This window comes from Aquila chrysaetos, chromosome 6 (genome assembly GCF_900496995.4).
Source record: "Aquila chrysaetos chrysaetos chromosome 6, bAquChr1.4, whole genome shotgun sequence".
In the NCBI taxonomy this organism is placed as follows: Eukaryota; Metazoa; Chordata; class Aves; order Accipitriformes; family Accipitridae; genus Aquila; species Aquila chrysaetos.
Genome location: NC_044009.1, coordinates 1,038,021 through 1,054,488, shown reverse-complemented (window position 1 = coordinate 1,054,488; position 16,468 = coordinate 1,038,021). Strand labels below are relative to the sequence as shown.

The window sequence follows — 16,468 nt, the reverse complement described above, 5'->3', positions numbered from 1 at the left end:
ACGCTGCCGTGCTGAACTGGTTCCAGTCGCTCCGTAGATCTTGCAGCTGGAGCGTGGGCACTGGGGGAGCTGAAACGGTTTGTCTGATGCTAACTGAATGAGGAGGATGGAAAGAATTGGTGTGGCAGGGGGTAGGTTCTCCCTTGCTGGTGGCTCTCTGAAGCTTGTTAGGGTAGAGGCAGTTGTAAAGAGGAGGGAAAAGCCTTCTGGAGCATCTATAGAAAACAAGCCCCCTCTCACGCTCTCCCTGACACCTTACCATATTTTAGGGAGGTACCTGTCCAACAGCAGCAGCCTGCACTGAGCAGGGGCAGGCACTCTACCTCTGAGCCGCAAACATCTTTGTTTTTATCCAAGTAGCTGGGCAGAAGAGCGTGGATATTTTGGCATGCCAGAAGTAGGAAAGCAGCCTCGGCATCAGCCCGCTCCAAAGCCCATTGAAGCCGGCCCACCGGAGGCTTTCCACCAGCTTTCACAGGGCGTGGATGAGGCTCCAGGAGCTCCAGACACAATGGAATTAAGAAAAAAGGCAAAGGAATTCGGTGTGCAATGTTCCAACACGATCCCACTATCAGCTCCACTATCTCGAACGTGTATGGTATGCACAGGTCAAGGGAACGACTTACTGGCAACTGCTGCTCCAGCGGGAAGGCAACGCTCTCCTGCAGGGACTGCTGCGGAGGTGGGAGAGGACGCGCCGGGGAAATGAGGTTGCTCTGGCCAGCTCCTCTACGCTGGGATCTGAAACACACAGGGGAGGTGGGAACTGAGGGACCCGCTGGAGGAACGGGGATAATAAATAGGCTGCAGAAAGAAACGCACGTCCGTGCTCTGGCCCAGCACTGGCCTCGGGCAGCGGCTCCCGCAGAGCCCCGGGGAGCGCGGCGGCTGCGTCCCGGTGCGGCAGCCAGCAGCGCTCACCGCCCCGGCCGAGTCCTCTGCACCGCTGGCAGCAGAAGGTTTTACCACGCGGGGCCGCGTCCCGCGCCACGAGAAGCGTGGCTGAAAGCCGTCCTGGGAGCCCCGACCTCCGGCACCTAAAGGAGAGGGGGAGAGAGATGCTGGGTGGGCCCTCGGTAAATAAACCACGTTCTCTGGCCGTGCCCACACCAGGCGGTGGCTGTAGGAAAGCAGGAGGAGCAGCTCGCTCCTGCTCGGCACAGCCTGCCCGGGACGCTGCGAGAGGCGGTGGTCTTCCCCCCCCCCCCCCCGCCCAAGTCCAGGTCTTGCTGCTCTGTTTTTTGCGTTTCGTTTCCAGCAGTGAATCCCAAGCCCAAGTCAGCCTTTTCTTCCCTCCCCTCCCCGCTTGCTCCCTGTATCCAGTCTGGATAATGCAGCATGAAATAACTGCCTCGCTGGATTTTTGGCTTCCTTTTTGGATGAAGGGGAACCCCAGCGCTGGGTTGGTCAGGGGACCCGAGTGTCCAGACACACAGAAGGAGTCAGACTTACTAGAAAAGATTAAAACAACGCCCGAGCGTGCCAGCGCCGGCTGGTTGAGCAGTGACTAAGAACGGCTGTGATCCTGGTTGGCAGTTATCTTAAGGATGTGCACACCGGGGAAGGACGGGAGAGGACTCCTTTGGGGGTGAACCAAGGGGTTTTAATCATCAGCAGCGGCACGATAATGAAGGTAGAAGAACGCAGGCTGGAGCCAACACAGCCTGTCCATGCTGGTCTGCTGCCCCGAGGCATCGCCAGTGGTCCAGCGCTCGTGGGGGGGGGGACCTGCGGGTGACGGGGGTCCCCTGCAGATGCTGATGGCCAGGGGGGGACCAGAGGGGCTCTACCAGGTGCCTTGAGAACCCCCCCATCCCGGGCACGGCCAGCGGTGGCCCCGGCCATCGCCCCGATGCCTCGCCACCGTGGTGCAGGGACGGCAGACACGGGGAGGCAGACGGGGCATCCCGTCCGGCCGTCCCCGGGCAGCATCTCTGCTGCCCAGCCCACCCGTGTGCCTCGGGCACCGGTGACGCGCTGGACATATTTGAACCCAGCTCATAGTACAACAAAGTAGCTTTGGGCGGAATTTCCAGCGCGGTGAGAAGTTATACAGGCCGGTGATTAAAAAACGGTTATTAAAAAAATTAGAGAGAAAAAATTAGCTCTGTAGTCGGCACGTCTTCCAGGATCTGTCGTAACAGATTCGTCCGAGCCGGTTAACGGTATTTGCGGTTTGCAAGATGCTACATGTCTGAGTAAGATGACAGACACATTATTATCACCTCTCCGCTGCGATCTGTCTGAACCTGTCCCAGGATGCAGCTCCGCAGCTGCTTGCTGGGGAGCGCAAGGAAATTAGCAGCCGGAGGCAGCACTTTTCTTCTCTCTCTCTTGCCAGGCTAGTGGCTTCATTGGGATCCATTGACTGCAGTCCTGGACACGTCTTGAGTAGAGCTAATGAGGAGACTGGAATGTAGAAGAGGAGGAGGAGGAGGAGGTGGCTGGTAGGGAGGAGGGGGGAGGATTTGTGGAAAAAGTAATTGTTGAGCAAATCATTTCCTTCAAGAGAGAAGGGAGGACTTGGCTGCAGCCCTCCCGAAGCAGGCAAGTCTAGACGCTTCAGTGTGAACAGTTGAAGATAAATAAGATTTTATCAGCTCCGAATCTGTTGGGACACATCCTCCTAGCGGTTCTGCTGCCCAGGGAGGGCTGGGGGGAGATGGACTTGGCCAGTAGGTCTTTCCACGCAGAAGCCTCAGGTTATTTTTTGTGCGAGGCTGTCGGCATCCATGGGGAAAAACACCTCTCCCCGCTCTCGCCTCCGGCGCAGGAGAAGTAACTTATGGGCCTGAGCAGCGCGGTGGCCTCTTCCAGAGCGGGTCCTGGGTACTCGCTCAGGGTGAGCAGCGGCGGCTGCTGAGACTTCATTTCAATGCCGCTTCGCAGCTGCAGCCCTCTCAGTCGCCATGAATCGTCGTGGGGCGTTAGCTTCTTTGGATCTCGTGGCGTGTAAAACATTTCCTTGGGTACAGCGGGCAGCAGTACCAGGACAACCTTGGCAAACCCCCGCCGGGGCCGGTTGCACCACGGGGCTCTGCCGGGCTTCCCTCCCGTCACGTTCGGCGTCGGTGCAGCGTGGTCTCCGTCTCGCCCAAGAAGTAGCCGCGTTTCAAACACAGAGGTGAAAGAAACCCCATCTAAAGATGCTTTGGGGTACCAAGTCCCTAGGGAACCTGAGGTTAATGCTGACGTACTGCTAGCGCTTAAATAATTTGGCTTTTCCAGTTTTTCCCAGTGCTCTGCACTCACACTGCAGGACAGGTGACCGTAACAGGGGAGGGACAGCGATGGAGATGGCATTATACTTTCAGCCCAGCAGATGAGGGCTGACATCAAAAGCTGCGCGACTACAGAAAAAATCCAGAGGAATATGGGTTCTGCGGGTTTACGTAAGCTTCAGGTAGATTGCTCAGTGCTATTACTGCTGTTTGCTGTTTATACCGTACCAGCACCCACAAGCCACACTGACACGTGAACCTGTTGTGCTCTGCAAACGCACAATAGCAGGCACACTCTGACGTTCTCTGTGAACAGAGATGGCCTTAGTAATAACATAACCGGGGAGGCAGACACTAACGGTCCAAAGGGTAGAGCAGGAACCGAAAACAAATGCAGGAGGTGCCCGGGGCAGAACGTACCTGAGCTCTTCTGTAGATGTGAAAGAAATCTGGGGGCTGAGGTCTGGACGAGCTGACACACCAGCGCCGGGAAAGTGTTCGGGTGGCCTGAGATGCTGTTCCCGCGCCCGGGAGCAGCAGCGAGTTGGCGGCAGCGTGAGCGATGTGAGCTTTGGCTGTGACCCAGCTGCCACGTGTGGCCGGTTTCAAGAGGTCAGCTTGTCCAAATGCTGCGGACCGGGAAGGATACGAGCCAGCAGCCCGAGGTCCACCCCCAGTGCAGGTGACAGAAATGGGGCCATGGCAAAAGAAGAGTACCAAGCCGTGGGGCGGCTGCGCTAACCTGTGCGATTAAGTACTGGCATTTTGGACGCCCGGGTTCCACTTTGCAACTGGCTTGTCTTGCACTTGAGGAAAGCACGGTGCCTTTGTGCTCTCTGGGAGCTGTGTGTGCACACTTCAGCTGTGCCTTGTTAAGTAAATCAGAGTATGCAGCACAGCTGCACATGTGGCAGGTTATTAGCAAATACAGAGAACCACGTAGCAGCAGCAGCTGCTATTCTGCTCAGCACTCTGCTTGGCACCCGAGCAAGACATGCATTTTGCTGTCCCCTATGGAGACCGCACATCGCCGAGGGCTCTTCCTGGCTGAAAACACAGCTGGGGCTGTAGAGCCTCCTGGCATCCTAAAAACATAGTGCTCCTTTGCCCCGTGGCCGTGAACAGGCTGGGTCTGCGAGACCGGGAGCGCTTTGCCCCAGCAGCGGCTGGCGACGCGGCTGCAGGATGGCCGTACGCTGCGAGGAGCTGGGAGCGCGGCCGCATGGGGCACAGCCCTGACTTTTCTTGCCCAGAGTTATCAGCATGGAGTTCCTTAAAAGAATAGTTTGTTATTGTGGAAGGATCTTTGAAGGCAATCCTGGAGCTGTTAAGACATGATAAGGTTATCAGTGGAGGCATGCCTGTGCTGAGCGGCAGCCTTTCTCCCTGCGGGGCAATCGCTCTGCTATTTAAGAGAGATTTATCCATGTCATAACATGGTATAATGAGAGAATTTGTTACCAAAGAACTTGCCATATAATGCACCTCTGCTCTTCCAGAGCAGTTATATTTCCCAGGCATGTTGAGGACTGCCCGGGAATGTCTACATGAAAGGATCCTTTGACAGGAGTTGTCAGTATTTTAACACCTGGCAAGGAAGAGCCCCCCTCCAAATAACCCTTGTTTTGCCACGTTGTCTCCTCAAAACGAGGGCGTTAAACCCCCATCGCACTGTGGGCGAGCAGGTTATGCGGGCCACGGCCGCACGAGAGCTTCCTCCTCCAGCCGGGCAGAAGGGAGTAAGTGCGTTCCAAGCGGAGCCCGTGCTTCCAGCTTAGGCACGATCCCTGCTGTGCAGGAGGTGCAGGATCGCACCCAGGAAGCTAACCTGGCTGTAGAGTCGAGGCGCAGTCGGTGTCAGCAGGGTCCAGTGCAAAACTGGGGGACTGCAGTGGAAGGTGGCGTTCCTGAGCATCCTCTCTCTCCGGGCAAGTCCACATGCCTCCGATACTGCGAATTAATTCTTCTGCCAGATTCAGCTTCATGTTACACCTCCCGATCACACCCTCTAATGACCAGAGCTTCTTCCTGCTCTCTCTAGCCCGAAGCAGGCTCTGACCCCCCGGGACACATCCACTGCCAGCCCGCTGGCTTCCCTCTCTGGGAGCTGGTACCTGCTGCCGGCCGAGCATCGGTCCAAGGCATCCTCGCAACGCCAGAGCTGCTGCAGTTTGCCTTGGCAGAAGCCCCTCCCCTGTATATCTCCCCCGAACTTCCCTAGAAATACCACCTGAACGTGGTTTGTCTCGTTTGCCCCTTTAGCAGTCCACGGGCTGGGGGGGGGCTCGCTCGCCTACGGAAAGGGCAGCGGGATGGGGAAGCACAGATCCCTTCTGCAAACCCGCCTGATGCGTGGGGTGCACCGGACCGGGCCGACGGCAGCGGGAAGACGAGGGCTGAGCCATCCCCGTCAGCCCCCTAAATGCCCTACCAGTCCTGTGCGAGCGGCTGGCTTGCTGCCCAGCCCTGCTGCCCGCCTGCTTCGGGAAGCCCTGGCTCAGAAAACAGCCCCGCCACCGGGAAAGCAGAGCGGCGGCGGGAGCCTCGCTACCCTCAGCACACCTGTATTTGGATGGCTCAGGACAAGCTTTAACATCCCCACAAGTACCCTGCACGGTGGTATTGTTTTGGCATCAGGCGTGGTGTTGTGGGGATGAGATAAAATACTTTGAGCAGGAACATGCCCCGCCATGCAGGGACTGGCTCCTCTCTGTGCGGCAGGGGTGGGCTCTTGTATAGCAAACACATTCTTTGCGAGATGGAAAACAGCATGGCACTGCTGAGGTGGAAGGGAATTGCACATCCCCGCACCTGGGAGCCGAGACACGCGTTTACTGGAAGGCGAAGGACAGGCTCTGCCTTCCCCACCCCTCTTCTGGAAGCGGCGTGCAGCCTCCTCCAGCCCCTGCCTCGCTCCAGACGGTCGCTCGTGGTCGGGCTGGACCCAGACCCGGCGCTGGCTCCCGGCCCCGAGCAGAGATGCGCGGACACCGTGGCCGAGGGGCTCTGCCGCGCTGCGAGCAGGGCTGGCTCGCAGGCACGCCGCTTTCTCCAGGCTGCCGTTGCCTTCCCGTTTTCAGGTGCCACCAGGAGCTTCCCCCGTGCTGAGCAGGTCCGCCGTCCTCGCGAGGGGATTTTTGCCTCGCTCCTAACCGAGCGAATCCCGTTGGGCCATCCCGGGGAGCGTTTTAGTGGTCTTGAACCGTTTTCTATTAACAAGCGACTCCGGGAGCCGCCTCCAGCTGCCCGCAGAGCATCCTCCTCCCACGGCCAGCCTGGGCGAGCGGTCCCCGCAACGTCCCCTCTGTGAGCCACCGCTGTCACCGCGAGCAGCTGCAAAGGATCGAGTTGTGGTCGGGACAAACCCGCTCTGTGTCGCACGCGTTAGTCAGAATTAAACTCCGAGGTCTTGCATAATTAGCTGTGATTCCGTCCACGACGTTAAGCACGATTTCCTTAGGCTGTGGTGCGTCGGTGCCCTCGGTGCTCCCAGCCCTCGGCTCGGCCGGGAGCTGCGTGTGCTAACAGGTACAGGATGGTAACGCTTCCCAAATGGGCCGAGTGATGTACAAACGAGGGTTTATGCTGATTTTCAGCAAGATTTCCTCTAAGTCACCATGTAGCGGGTGCTCCCGCTTTGCCAGAGCACTTAGGCTAGCTGAGAAACCCTTCCTACAGCGCCCGGCCCTGGACCCAGTAGGTGGTTGTATCTAGTTTATGTGGAAAGCGGATACGAGGTAGCGTGGGCGAATTTGGTCACATTTAAATATTTCCATGGGAAAAACAAATACCGAGCCTAGAGAATAAACAGTTACCGCAAAGACAGGCTGCATTTCCTCCGGTCGCCGTCCCCTGCAACGCGCTGGGAATGTGCGATAGCAGTTCGCAACGCCGCAATCCGTCACGGAGCAGCCGCGGAGCCCGGGCGCCGCTGGGGCGATTCGCTCCGCCGGTACACGGAGCCGCTTTGCGCTGGCATAGTCCCTCCAGGGTGGCTGCAACACGATAGGCGGTAATTGGTTTTATAACGAGCCATTATTTTAATTTGCTGCTTTACTGCCGCGTTCGCCTTTCGCTTGGAGTGGTGAGGAAGCAGCAGGCGGGTGGACGAGAGGAGCCGAGGGAACAGAAACGCTTGTTTCGGCGCAGGCGGGAGCGTCGGCCGGGGCTTTTAGGGAAGGGAACGCTGCTTTTACGCCGCCGCAGCGGAGGAAGGCGAGGGCAAGCAGGGGAGCATCCGCCGCCCCGTCGGGCTCAGTGACATTCACCCGATGGGCGTCTCTTCTTTTCCAGTACTCCCCCCTGCTGAAGAAACTCTACTGTCAGATCGCAAAAACATGTCCCATCCAGATCAAGGTGTCCACCCCGCCGCCGCCGGGCACCATCATCCGGGCCATGCCCGTTTACAAGAAGGCAGAGCACGTCACCGAAGTGGTGAAACGCTGCCCCAACCACGAGCTCGGCCGCGACTTCAACGACGGTGAGTGCTGCTCTCCGGCCCCCCCGGCGTGCACGGGACGAGCATCCCGGTCGGCCCCGTCCTCTAACGCGGCGGTTTTGCCTCGCAGGCCAGTCGGCCCCAGCCAGCCACCTCATCCGGGTGGAAGGCAACAACCTCTCCCAGTACGTGGACGACCCTGTGACGGGAAGGCAGAGCGTGATGGTGCCCTACGAGCCCCCGCAGGTACCCGGCTGTTCCCGGGGCTGGTGGTGGTGGTGGTGGGGGGGAGGACCAGCCTCTGCCTCTAGCTGGGTTTCCGCTGGTGCTGAGGGTGAACCCGCTGGTGCTGAGGGCTGCTTGGTAGGAGACAAAGGGCAGGAGCATCCCGCTCACCCTGGCACATCTAAGGCCACCCCCTGCTCGCTCCCCGCACCGGTGGCGGCTGCGTTCCAGCACGTGCGGCTCCCAGCCCTGTGAAGCATCCCTGAGCATCCCGTTCCTGGGAAGCGGGGTGCAAAGGGAGATCCCCTCCGGTCCTGCCCCGGGGGAACCCCAGGGCCCCCACAGTCCTCCTGCAAACCCCTTTTCCCGGCTGGGATCGTCCCCACGCCACCCTTCCCTGGTGCTCCCCTGCTCGCCCTGCCAAGGCGCCAGCCCAGCCTGCCTCCCCTCCTCTTCGCTCCCCGGGGGGGGGGGGGGCCCAGCCTGCCTTCCCCCCCCGCCGTGACTCCCCGCTCAGCGCCTGCTCTCCCCTCCCGGGCAGGTGGGGACCGAGTTCACCACCATCCTGTACAACTTCATGTGCAACAGCAGCTGCGTGGGAGGAATGAACAGGAGGCCCATCCTCATCATCATCACCCTGGAGACGAGAGAGTGAGTGGCTGTCGGAGCAGGGACGGGCATCGCTCCCCGCTGCGGGAGGGCTGGGGACCCTCGGGAAGGAATCCTCCCCTGCAGGGAGCTCCCCCCGGGGGAAGGGGACATGGCAGCCCCCCCCAGCCCCAGCCCCAGCCCGTGGCTTTGTTGGCCGGCTAGGAAAAGAGCCGGCACGGAGGGACCAGGGATCCAGCCCAGCGTTGGCTTTGCCCCCTGCAGCTGGAGCCTTCCTCTGCCCCAGGAGCTCCTCTTCCCCCGGGAGACCGCTGCTGAGGGGCTCCCTGCACTCAGTACCTTGGGGGCTCGATTGCTTCCCAAGCAATCCATGCGTACGGAGGGACGGGAAGGCACTCGGCTGGTCTGGTTTCTGCGCTGGACCGAGCCGCGATGCACTTCCCAAGCAGAAACAGGGTCACCGATTTCTCTCTCCTCCCAGCGGCCAAGTCCTGGGAAGGAGATCGTTCGAGGGACGGATCTGTGCCTGTCCCGGCAGAGACCGCAAAGCTGATGAAGACCATTACCGAGAGCAACAAGCCCTGAATGAGAGCGCGGCTAAAAACGGCAACGCCAACAAACGCAGTGAGTCCCCTTGCCGGGAGAGGGAGGGGGGCTCGGGGCACTGCTCCGCCGCAGCCCCAGGCTCCCGGCCAGCACCTGCCCCCCCCCTCGCCGCTCAAAGCTGCGCGGATGCTTCTGCCTCAGCCCCTTTGCCATCGCACCCAAAATCACTGCGCTCCAGAAGGTTGGGCTCAAATCCCCATCCAGGCGTGATGCTTTGACTAAATCTAAAGTCTCGCAAACAGGACCCGCTCCTTTTCCCGCCAGAGCGCAAAGCTGTTTGAGCAGGGCTTTCGTGTCCAGATATATTTACTCTTTGTTGTTATTACCAATAAAGGGACATCACCAATGCCAGAGCCCAGGGGAACAGCTAGCATCCTGCGTGGCTTGAGCTTAAATCCTGCAAGGAGCCATGGTGCTCCCAGCCGTGTCCTGCCCTCCCGAGGACAGCACGGTGACCCTCTTCCCCTCTCTCTCCTTTCCAGCATTCAAGCAGAGCCCCCAGGGCATCCCAGCACTGGGGACCGGCATTAAGAAACGGAGGCACGGGGAAGAGGAGATGTATTACGTGCCTGTAAGTGTTGGTGAGCTGCACTGGTTGAGAGCTGGGCTCGCGACGGCGGTGGCATCGTGCCCTCTGCGAGAAACACCCTGGGGAGGCGATGGTGGGCAGGATGGGGCCACACGGTCTGCTGCAGGGCAGCGGGCATGGGGGCTGAGCAGAGACCTCGAGAACAGGAGCAAAAGCATCTGTGGATGCACGTGTCCAAGGCAGCCCTGGCCACAGGGACACTGCACCTTGCGTGGCTGGGTGGAAAAAAAGGGGCCACGAGGAAGGTGGCCAGGTGGGACGGGAACGAAGCGAAGCCCTGGGCTTCTTGTTCCCTTTGTCCAGGTGCGAGGCCGGGAGAATTTCGAGATCCTGATGAAGATAAAGGAGAGCCTGGAGCTGGTGGAGCTGGTCCCGCAGCAGCTGGTTGACTCCTACCGGCAGCAGCAGCAGCAGCTCCTGCAGAGGCAGTAAGTACCGCCGCAGCCCCCCAAAAGCCGGCAGCAGGGAGAGGCAGGGGACCCCTCGAGCAGCCCCAGTCTGGGGCTGGCCCGCTGGCTCACAGCACGTCTGCCGAACGCCTGGTACGTGGCAAAGGCTGCAACCGCTACAGAGCCGCAACGGGCGCACAGCGGCATCTCCGTGCCGCAGCCCGCATCGGTGCGGCTGCCCCAAGCCTCCGCAGGGAATTCTGGTCGGCCGGAGGGGAGCTCTGGGACGGAGCGGGGGGCATCTCCATCCCACCCGCTGCAGGCTGACCGGCCGCTTGGTTTCCCCGAGCAGGAGTCAGCTGCAGACGCCTTCCTCCTACGGTCCCGTCCTTTCACCCATGAACAAAGTTCACGGCGGAGGACTCAACAAGCTGCCCTCCGTCAACCAGCTGGTAGGGCAGCCAGCGCAGCACAGCTCCGGCTCCGCGCCCAGCCTGGGGCCGATGGGTAAGGTCCTCGCCTCGGCGGGTGCTGAGCGCCGGCAGCCGCGGACGGAGCGGGCGGGCAGCAGCCGGTGCCGGCCGGGGCTCTCCCTGCCCGTCGGACCGTGGGGTCCCCGCCGAGGGAGCGGGTGGTTATCGGGGTCGGGGTGACGTCTAACGGATCTGTTTGTTGCGTTGGCATGGCCGCCGCCTAGGACCCGGGATGCTAAACAGTCACCCCATGCAACCCAACGGAGAAATGAATGGGGGCCACTCGTCCCAGTCCATGGTCTCCGGATCACACTGCACCCCCCCTCCGCCCTACAACCCCGATCCCAGCCTCGTCAGGTAGGGAAGGCGTCCGATGCCCTGTCTGTCTTGTCCTCTGACGTTTCTTGCTGTTGTCCCTCACTCTAACCTTCAGATCTGTCTAGCAACTGGTCAACTGGCCACTGGCCCCAACTGAGAAATCACTGCTCACGAAATCACATAGGCCATTCCTCCCATCTCGGAACCCGAAGCCCAGCTACCCACCAGTTAGAAACCTCTATTGCCCTCGTATACCTCTACCTGGGTAATCCAACCCTGCCTAATTAGCAGTTAAATGCATCCCAACGAGAGTCTTTTCCTGCATGTCAAACCGGCACGTAGCTTTGTGAACTGCCCCCTTCCCCTTCCTCACCAGCAATGCCCGGAAACGGGTCCACGTGGCTTATTTCCATCAGGAACACGTTAACAGGTCTGCAGCCACTTCTTAACGTTTCAGTCTTCAAAAAGACCGCAGGCGTTTCGACAGAGACCCTACCGACGTCAGGGAGGCTGTACGTGCAGCCTCGCTAGAGGTGCATCGCTGCAGCCCAGCGCGATGTGCAAAATACCCCCGCACCACCAGCCGGCACGCTGCGGAGACCGCTGCCCAGACCGAGGCATGCCCCCCCGTCTCCCTCCCCCCGGCAGCTCGAGCTCCCGTGGGTTATTCCCAGAAAGTTACCGAGCTGAAACCTCTGACGATCAGGAGAAAAAAAAAACAAAACAAACCAAAACCCATAGTGTTAGGAACGAGCGTAGTCCCAAAGTGCTTCACTTTGGCGTTAGCGGCAACGGCGGTCACGCTCGGGAGGGCAACAGCCACAGGCAGAAAGGCTGACGGAGCAGTCGGAGCCCCCCGGCACGAGCTCTCGCCCACCCCCGTGCCTGCCACGGTCCTCTGGGCTGCGGGAGCTTTGCCGAGGCCGGAGGCAGCAGGAGCCCCCACCGCAGCCTTTTCGGTGGCCTGAAACACGGTTTGCCGCTACAGCGATGCTTGCGAGCACAGCTTTTATTCGTGAGAAGTTAATGGCACTGTATTTTCCAAATTTTTTCTGCAGTTTTTTAACAGGATTGGGGTGTCCAAACTGCATCGACTATTTCACCTCACAAGGGTTACAGAATATTTACCACCTGCAGAACCTATCCATAGAGGTAAATGCTTTGGGAAGATCTGTTCTTACCACTTGTTTCTGTCAGCTGTTGATCTGAAAAGCAAGGACAAAACCGTTTTAAAAGGAAAGGGAAAACTGTGCACCCACCTGTCACACAGAATATATGCTCCCCAGGATTTATGCCTTCCATTTACGCATCCTCTCTGGTCCTTCGGATTTAGCCGTAGCTCAGTCATCGGTAGCAACCACGATAGCCTCAGTCGGTTCTTCCAGACTGTCGGAAACAAAAGAGCTAAAAAGATCCCCAGAGCGGGCCACAGGTAGATTTTCCACCTAGCAAACACAGAAAAAATGGCTGAGGTGCTCAGCAAAGTAACCCAAAACCCACAGAGCCAGCGGGAACACCTCCGCCGCGGTTCAGCGAGTTTTAAACCTGATCTTATGTCTTCCCCTGTTAATCTTTAAGACAAAAGAAGCTGAAATAAAGGAGTCAAGCCCGGGGCATTTGTATTAAGGGAACCCTGGCATGAAACAGCCCAGGTCAGGCAAAAGCTGGCCTGAAAGACGGTGGAGGGGATGCTGGAAGTACCTGAGCTTGCACGGAGCGTCGGCCCTCCGCTGCTGCTGTTCTCGGTTAAAGCGCAGTCTCTTGGTGACGATAGTGAGGGTGGCACCGAAGCAGGGGCTTCCCCAGCCCGTCAGGGTAATGAGAAAAAGGGAGACAAAAAAAGAAAAAAAAAATCCTAAGCCCTTTGAGTCATAGCAAGCCCTGTAAATCCCAGAGCTGGTGTTTTGGCCGAGACAAAGCTCCCGCCCCGATCCCGTTTTGCCCCCAGGCAGTTGGTAGTAGCTGTCGTCCACCCGGCAGCTACGACAAAACGCGCGACCACGCTTTGGTGACGCAGCTGTTGGAGACAGGATGATTTTTCATTGGTAGCTGGGGCCAGTTGCGTAACCTTAGCCTGGTTTTGGACCGTTTTTCTGAACTAACTCCGTGGCCGTCTGTAAGCTGTCAAAGGAAACGTTTGGTATGGCCAAAACTCGTATCAGATCGCTGAGCTGTGTGTCCGAGTCGGCATTTGTAATTACTAATTGCATACTCGCTGTCTTCTCTAGTTAACACTCACGTGAGTCTCTGTGTTTGGCATTAACGTGGCCCTCTGGCAGCTCTCTGCTACGACGGTGTTCCTTCTGGTGCAGCCCCCCCCCAGCCCTGAGGTTTTCGACCTCATTTGGCTTTACCACCACAGCCCATAGCGTCGTAACAGCCTGCTATCGCCCGTGTCGGCGCGTTAGCACATGATGCTGGCCCCCAGGGGCAGATGCTGCTCCAGCCTCCTGGGCCAGGACCGGAGGAGAAGCCAGCCTGGCTGACGGCTCCTCGCCCAGGTGGACAGACAGCAGGACGCTTCGCACGCTGCCCCTGCGACCCAAAGGGGAAAGGTCCCTTCCCTCCCAGTTTCACATCGGTTTGATGTGAACCCACCCCCCCCAAAAAAAAAGAAAAAAAAAAATATAATTTTCAAACCTGCAAAGCTGTGCTTGAGTAACTGGTCAACTGGCCGTTGGTTACGAATGAGAAATCGCCCGTGGCGGATGCACCCGTGGGCTTGGCGTCGTGACCCTGGGGAGGTCCAGCCCTGCCACCGCTGGGTGCTCGGGCATCGTGCCCGCGTGCCCCCCCCCAAAGCCTGGGGCTCGCTCCCACCGGCACAGTCGCATCTCCGCCGGCTATGCCTCAGCGGTGTTGTTCTTCCAGGATCTCGGAGCACTGAAGATCCCGGAGCAGTACAGGATGATCATCTGGAGAGGTTTGCAGGAGCTCAAACAGAGCCACGACTATGGGGCGCAGCAGCTCATCCGCTCCAGCAGCAACGCTTCCACCATCTCCATCGGCAGCTCGGGCGAGCTGCAGCGGCAGCGCGTGATGGAGGCCGTGCACTTTCGCGTGCGCCACACCATCACCATCCCCAACCGCGGCGGGGCCGACGAGTGGGCAGACTTTGGGTTCGACCTCCCGGACTGCAAATCTCGCAAACAGTCCATAAAGGAAGAATTCACGGAGGGAGAGATCAACTGAGGGTCTCCAAGAAGGCCGTAGCAAGAGACCCGGTGGGGGGGGAAATGAAACTCCCACCCCCCCCGTGACAAATATTTGCAGCCTTGGGCGTCTGGAAAAGTGTAATTTTGTTGTCCAGAGGGGACCTGCCAGCCGTGTGTGAATGCACAGCCCCGAGGCGTGCGGGAAGCTCCTGCCCCGGAGAGAAAACCGCGGTGGCTTCGGCAGAGGGGAAGAGGAGGGCGGCTGAGGCAGCTCGCCGAACGGAGCGCAGATTTTCTGCCTGCCCGCGGCAGGGGAGGCTCCTGCCGGTGCTTTACGCCATTTCGTGTTTTACTGGAGGATCCCCGCATCCGACAGATGCGGCGTAAAGACGGCACGTTTTTCTCTTGGCGAGACCAGCCTTCGTTACTAGCTTCCCTACCCCCCGTATTCTCCGTGGTATCCAAGCCTGACAGGTCTTTATCGTTGTAAAAAGGACTTAGCCCTTACCTGTTCCAGTTTCTGTACAGATACCTGCCCGTGACTGATGCAAAACAACACAATCCGCTTTCCTGACGGACTGCCAAAAAGTACCCCTGTCCTCCAGTTCTTTGTAGAGCAGAAAAGAACCTGTTTGTCAGTTCCCTATGTGTTCATGTACTTAAATATTTGTGTATATAAACAGAAGCGAATGTATATACAGTATACTCATTGTGCTGTAAGGAGAAAAAAAGATTTATTTTCATGTAAGCTATAAAAATTGATACTTACGCCTGAGACACTATAGTGTCAAGTAAATTAATTTCACGTTCTAGCACATAAACATGCAGAAAATCATGCCTCCAGCCTCACCTATTCAAAACTCAGCTTTTTTTCTCCTCTGAATCTCTTTCACACAGTTGCAGAGGAGGGGGCAAGCCAGTGAATTCTGCTGGGAAGTCAGAGGTCTGGATAATCCCTCCCTGCTCCATCGGGGGAGTTTTGCAGACAGGTTAGACCCAGCGAGCATGAACGTGGGCGGTGTAAATTTGGTCCGACTTTGGAGCAAGGAGATGGACTAGGTGACCACATGAGGTCTTTCCAGTTTTGTTTTCTGTTTCTGGTCCTTTTTGCCAGCCTTAATTTGTCTGTTGCTTCAGGCTGGAAAAAAACCTCAGCAGAAAGCAAGGACGTAAAGAGGCGTGTTCCCTCCCTCCGTCCCTCCCCTGCTAACGACTACACGTTTTGAAAGGCGACATCCCACAACAGGTCTCGGAGAGGCACGGCACAGAGGCTGCCGCTGTACGGAAGGAGGGAGGGCGGGAGGGCAGGGAGCTGCTTCATCTGCCCCCTCAACCTTGGGGTGCTCGAGATTTTGGGCAGCCCGAGGGATCCATGCAGAAACGACGCTGCCCGGCACGTTCCCGCTGCCGCGTCTCCTCCCCGCATTGCCTCTGCGATGGAGACCTCCAGACGGACGGAGCTAGGAGACCCTTCGCAAATCCCTGGACCCTCTGACCAGTAGAGCAAAAGAAGAAAGAGCTTGAGTCCTACCTATGACGTTCAGGGCTCTCCTCGGAGCTGCGCCTTCTCCTCCTTGCAGGCCAGGGTCTGTCCCCACTCGAAGGGAGGATCACGGGGAAAACAAATGTGAACCCTGTACGTGCCGCACCAGCAGCCACGGGGCCCAGGTGCTCCCTCCGCCGCCTCTGTCGTGGTGTCCCACCGCAGCTCCGAGCCTTCGGCGCGCAGGAGGCGGCCTCCTCTCCCTCCCATGCCGGTCTCTGCTCCGTTCTCCCACCCGGGCCGAGCCGCGGGTGCGAGCGTACTGTCCTGGAGGCCATTACGCCCCTCTACACTACCCCGATTAGGAACCTGACTCCTTTGGCATTGCTGAAATGTGAACCTGTGGCCTAAGATAACGGCGACTTAAAGCACTTTAATGCTTTAAAGGTTTTGAAACAATCATTCATGTTTTCAATGTTCACTAAGGCTTCTTCCGGCAGTATTAACTGATACACTCCAACCATGGTATGAATGGTATTTTTTGTAATGTTATCTTTGGAAAATGTGTTATTTTTATAGCTGTGGTTTCTCTTCCTTTTTTTTTTTTTTTTTTTTTTTTGTAAGACAATAAAAGCACATGTGGGAATTACAACATCTGGCAACTAAAGTCTCGCTTGCATTGTACAGAAAGCGTCCTCCTATACCAGCGTAAGGCTTAAAGCGTAAGACCTCGAAGGGCCTGAAGTTGCTTTGCTTCATCAAGCAACCACGAAGCTACAAAGAGACGCAGCTCTGCGCAGGAGCAGCAGCGGCTGCCAAAGCACGAGCGCTGTTAACAGGCCCTTTGCTCCTTACAGACATCAGGACAGCCGGCCTGACGGATCAGAGAGCTTTCCTCCGCAACTGGGGTTACCGTTTGCGGGGAGCATGCGAGAGCAGTCTGCTCCCCGTACGCAAGCGGC

At 58.2% G+C, this 16,468-nt stretch overlaps 1 protein-coding gene across 4 annotated transcripts in view; it reads left to right on the top strand.

The window, feature by feature from the left end:
* TP73 (tumor protein p73) overlaps positions 1 to 16,192 on the top strand; it is a 37,920-nt gene extending 21,728 nt beyond the window's left edge. For 3 of the 4 annotated variants that reach the window (XM_030018309.2, XM_030018311.2, XM_030018310.2), the window contains exons 5-14: positions 7,515 to 7,701; positions 7,790 to 7,905; positions 8,426 to 8,535; positions 8,975 to 9,117; positions 9,582 to 9,670; positions 9,992 to 10,116; positions 10,430 to 10,584; positions 10,775 to 10,907; positions 11,927 to 12,020; positions 13,740 to 16,192. In XM_030018309.2, the coding sequence (XP_029874169.1) occupies positions 7,515 to 7,701; positions 7,790 to 7,905; positions 8,426 to 8,535; positions 8,975 to 9,117; positions 9,582 to 9,670; positions 9,992 to 10,116; positions 10,430 to 10,584; positions 10,775 to 10,907; positions 11,927 to 12,020; positions 13,740 to 14,060 (1,473 nt within the window). In that variant the 3' untranslated portion in view covers positions 14,061 to 16,192. The remainder of the gene's footprint in view (positions 1 to 7,514; positions 7,702 to 7,789; positions 7,906 to 8,425; positions 8,536 to 8,974; positions 9,118 to 9,581; positions 9,671 to 9,991; positions 10,117 to 10,429; positions 10,585 to 10,774; positions 10,908 to 11,926; positions 12,021 to 13,739) is intronic. The other variant, XM_030018312.1, reaches the window with a different exon arrangement.
* Positions 16,193 to 16,468: the final 276 nt, after the last annotated feature.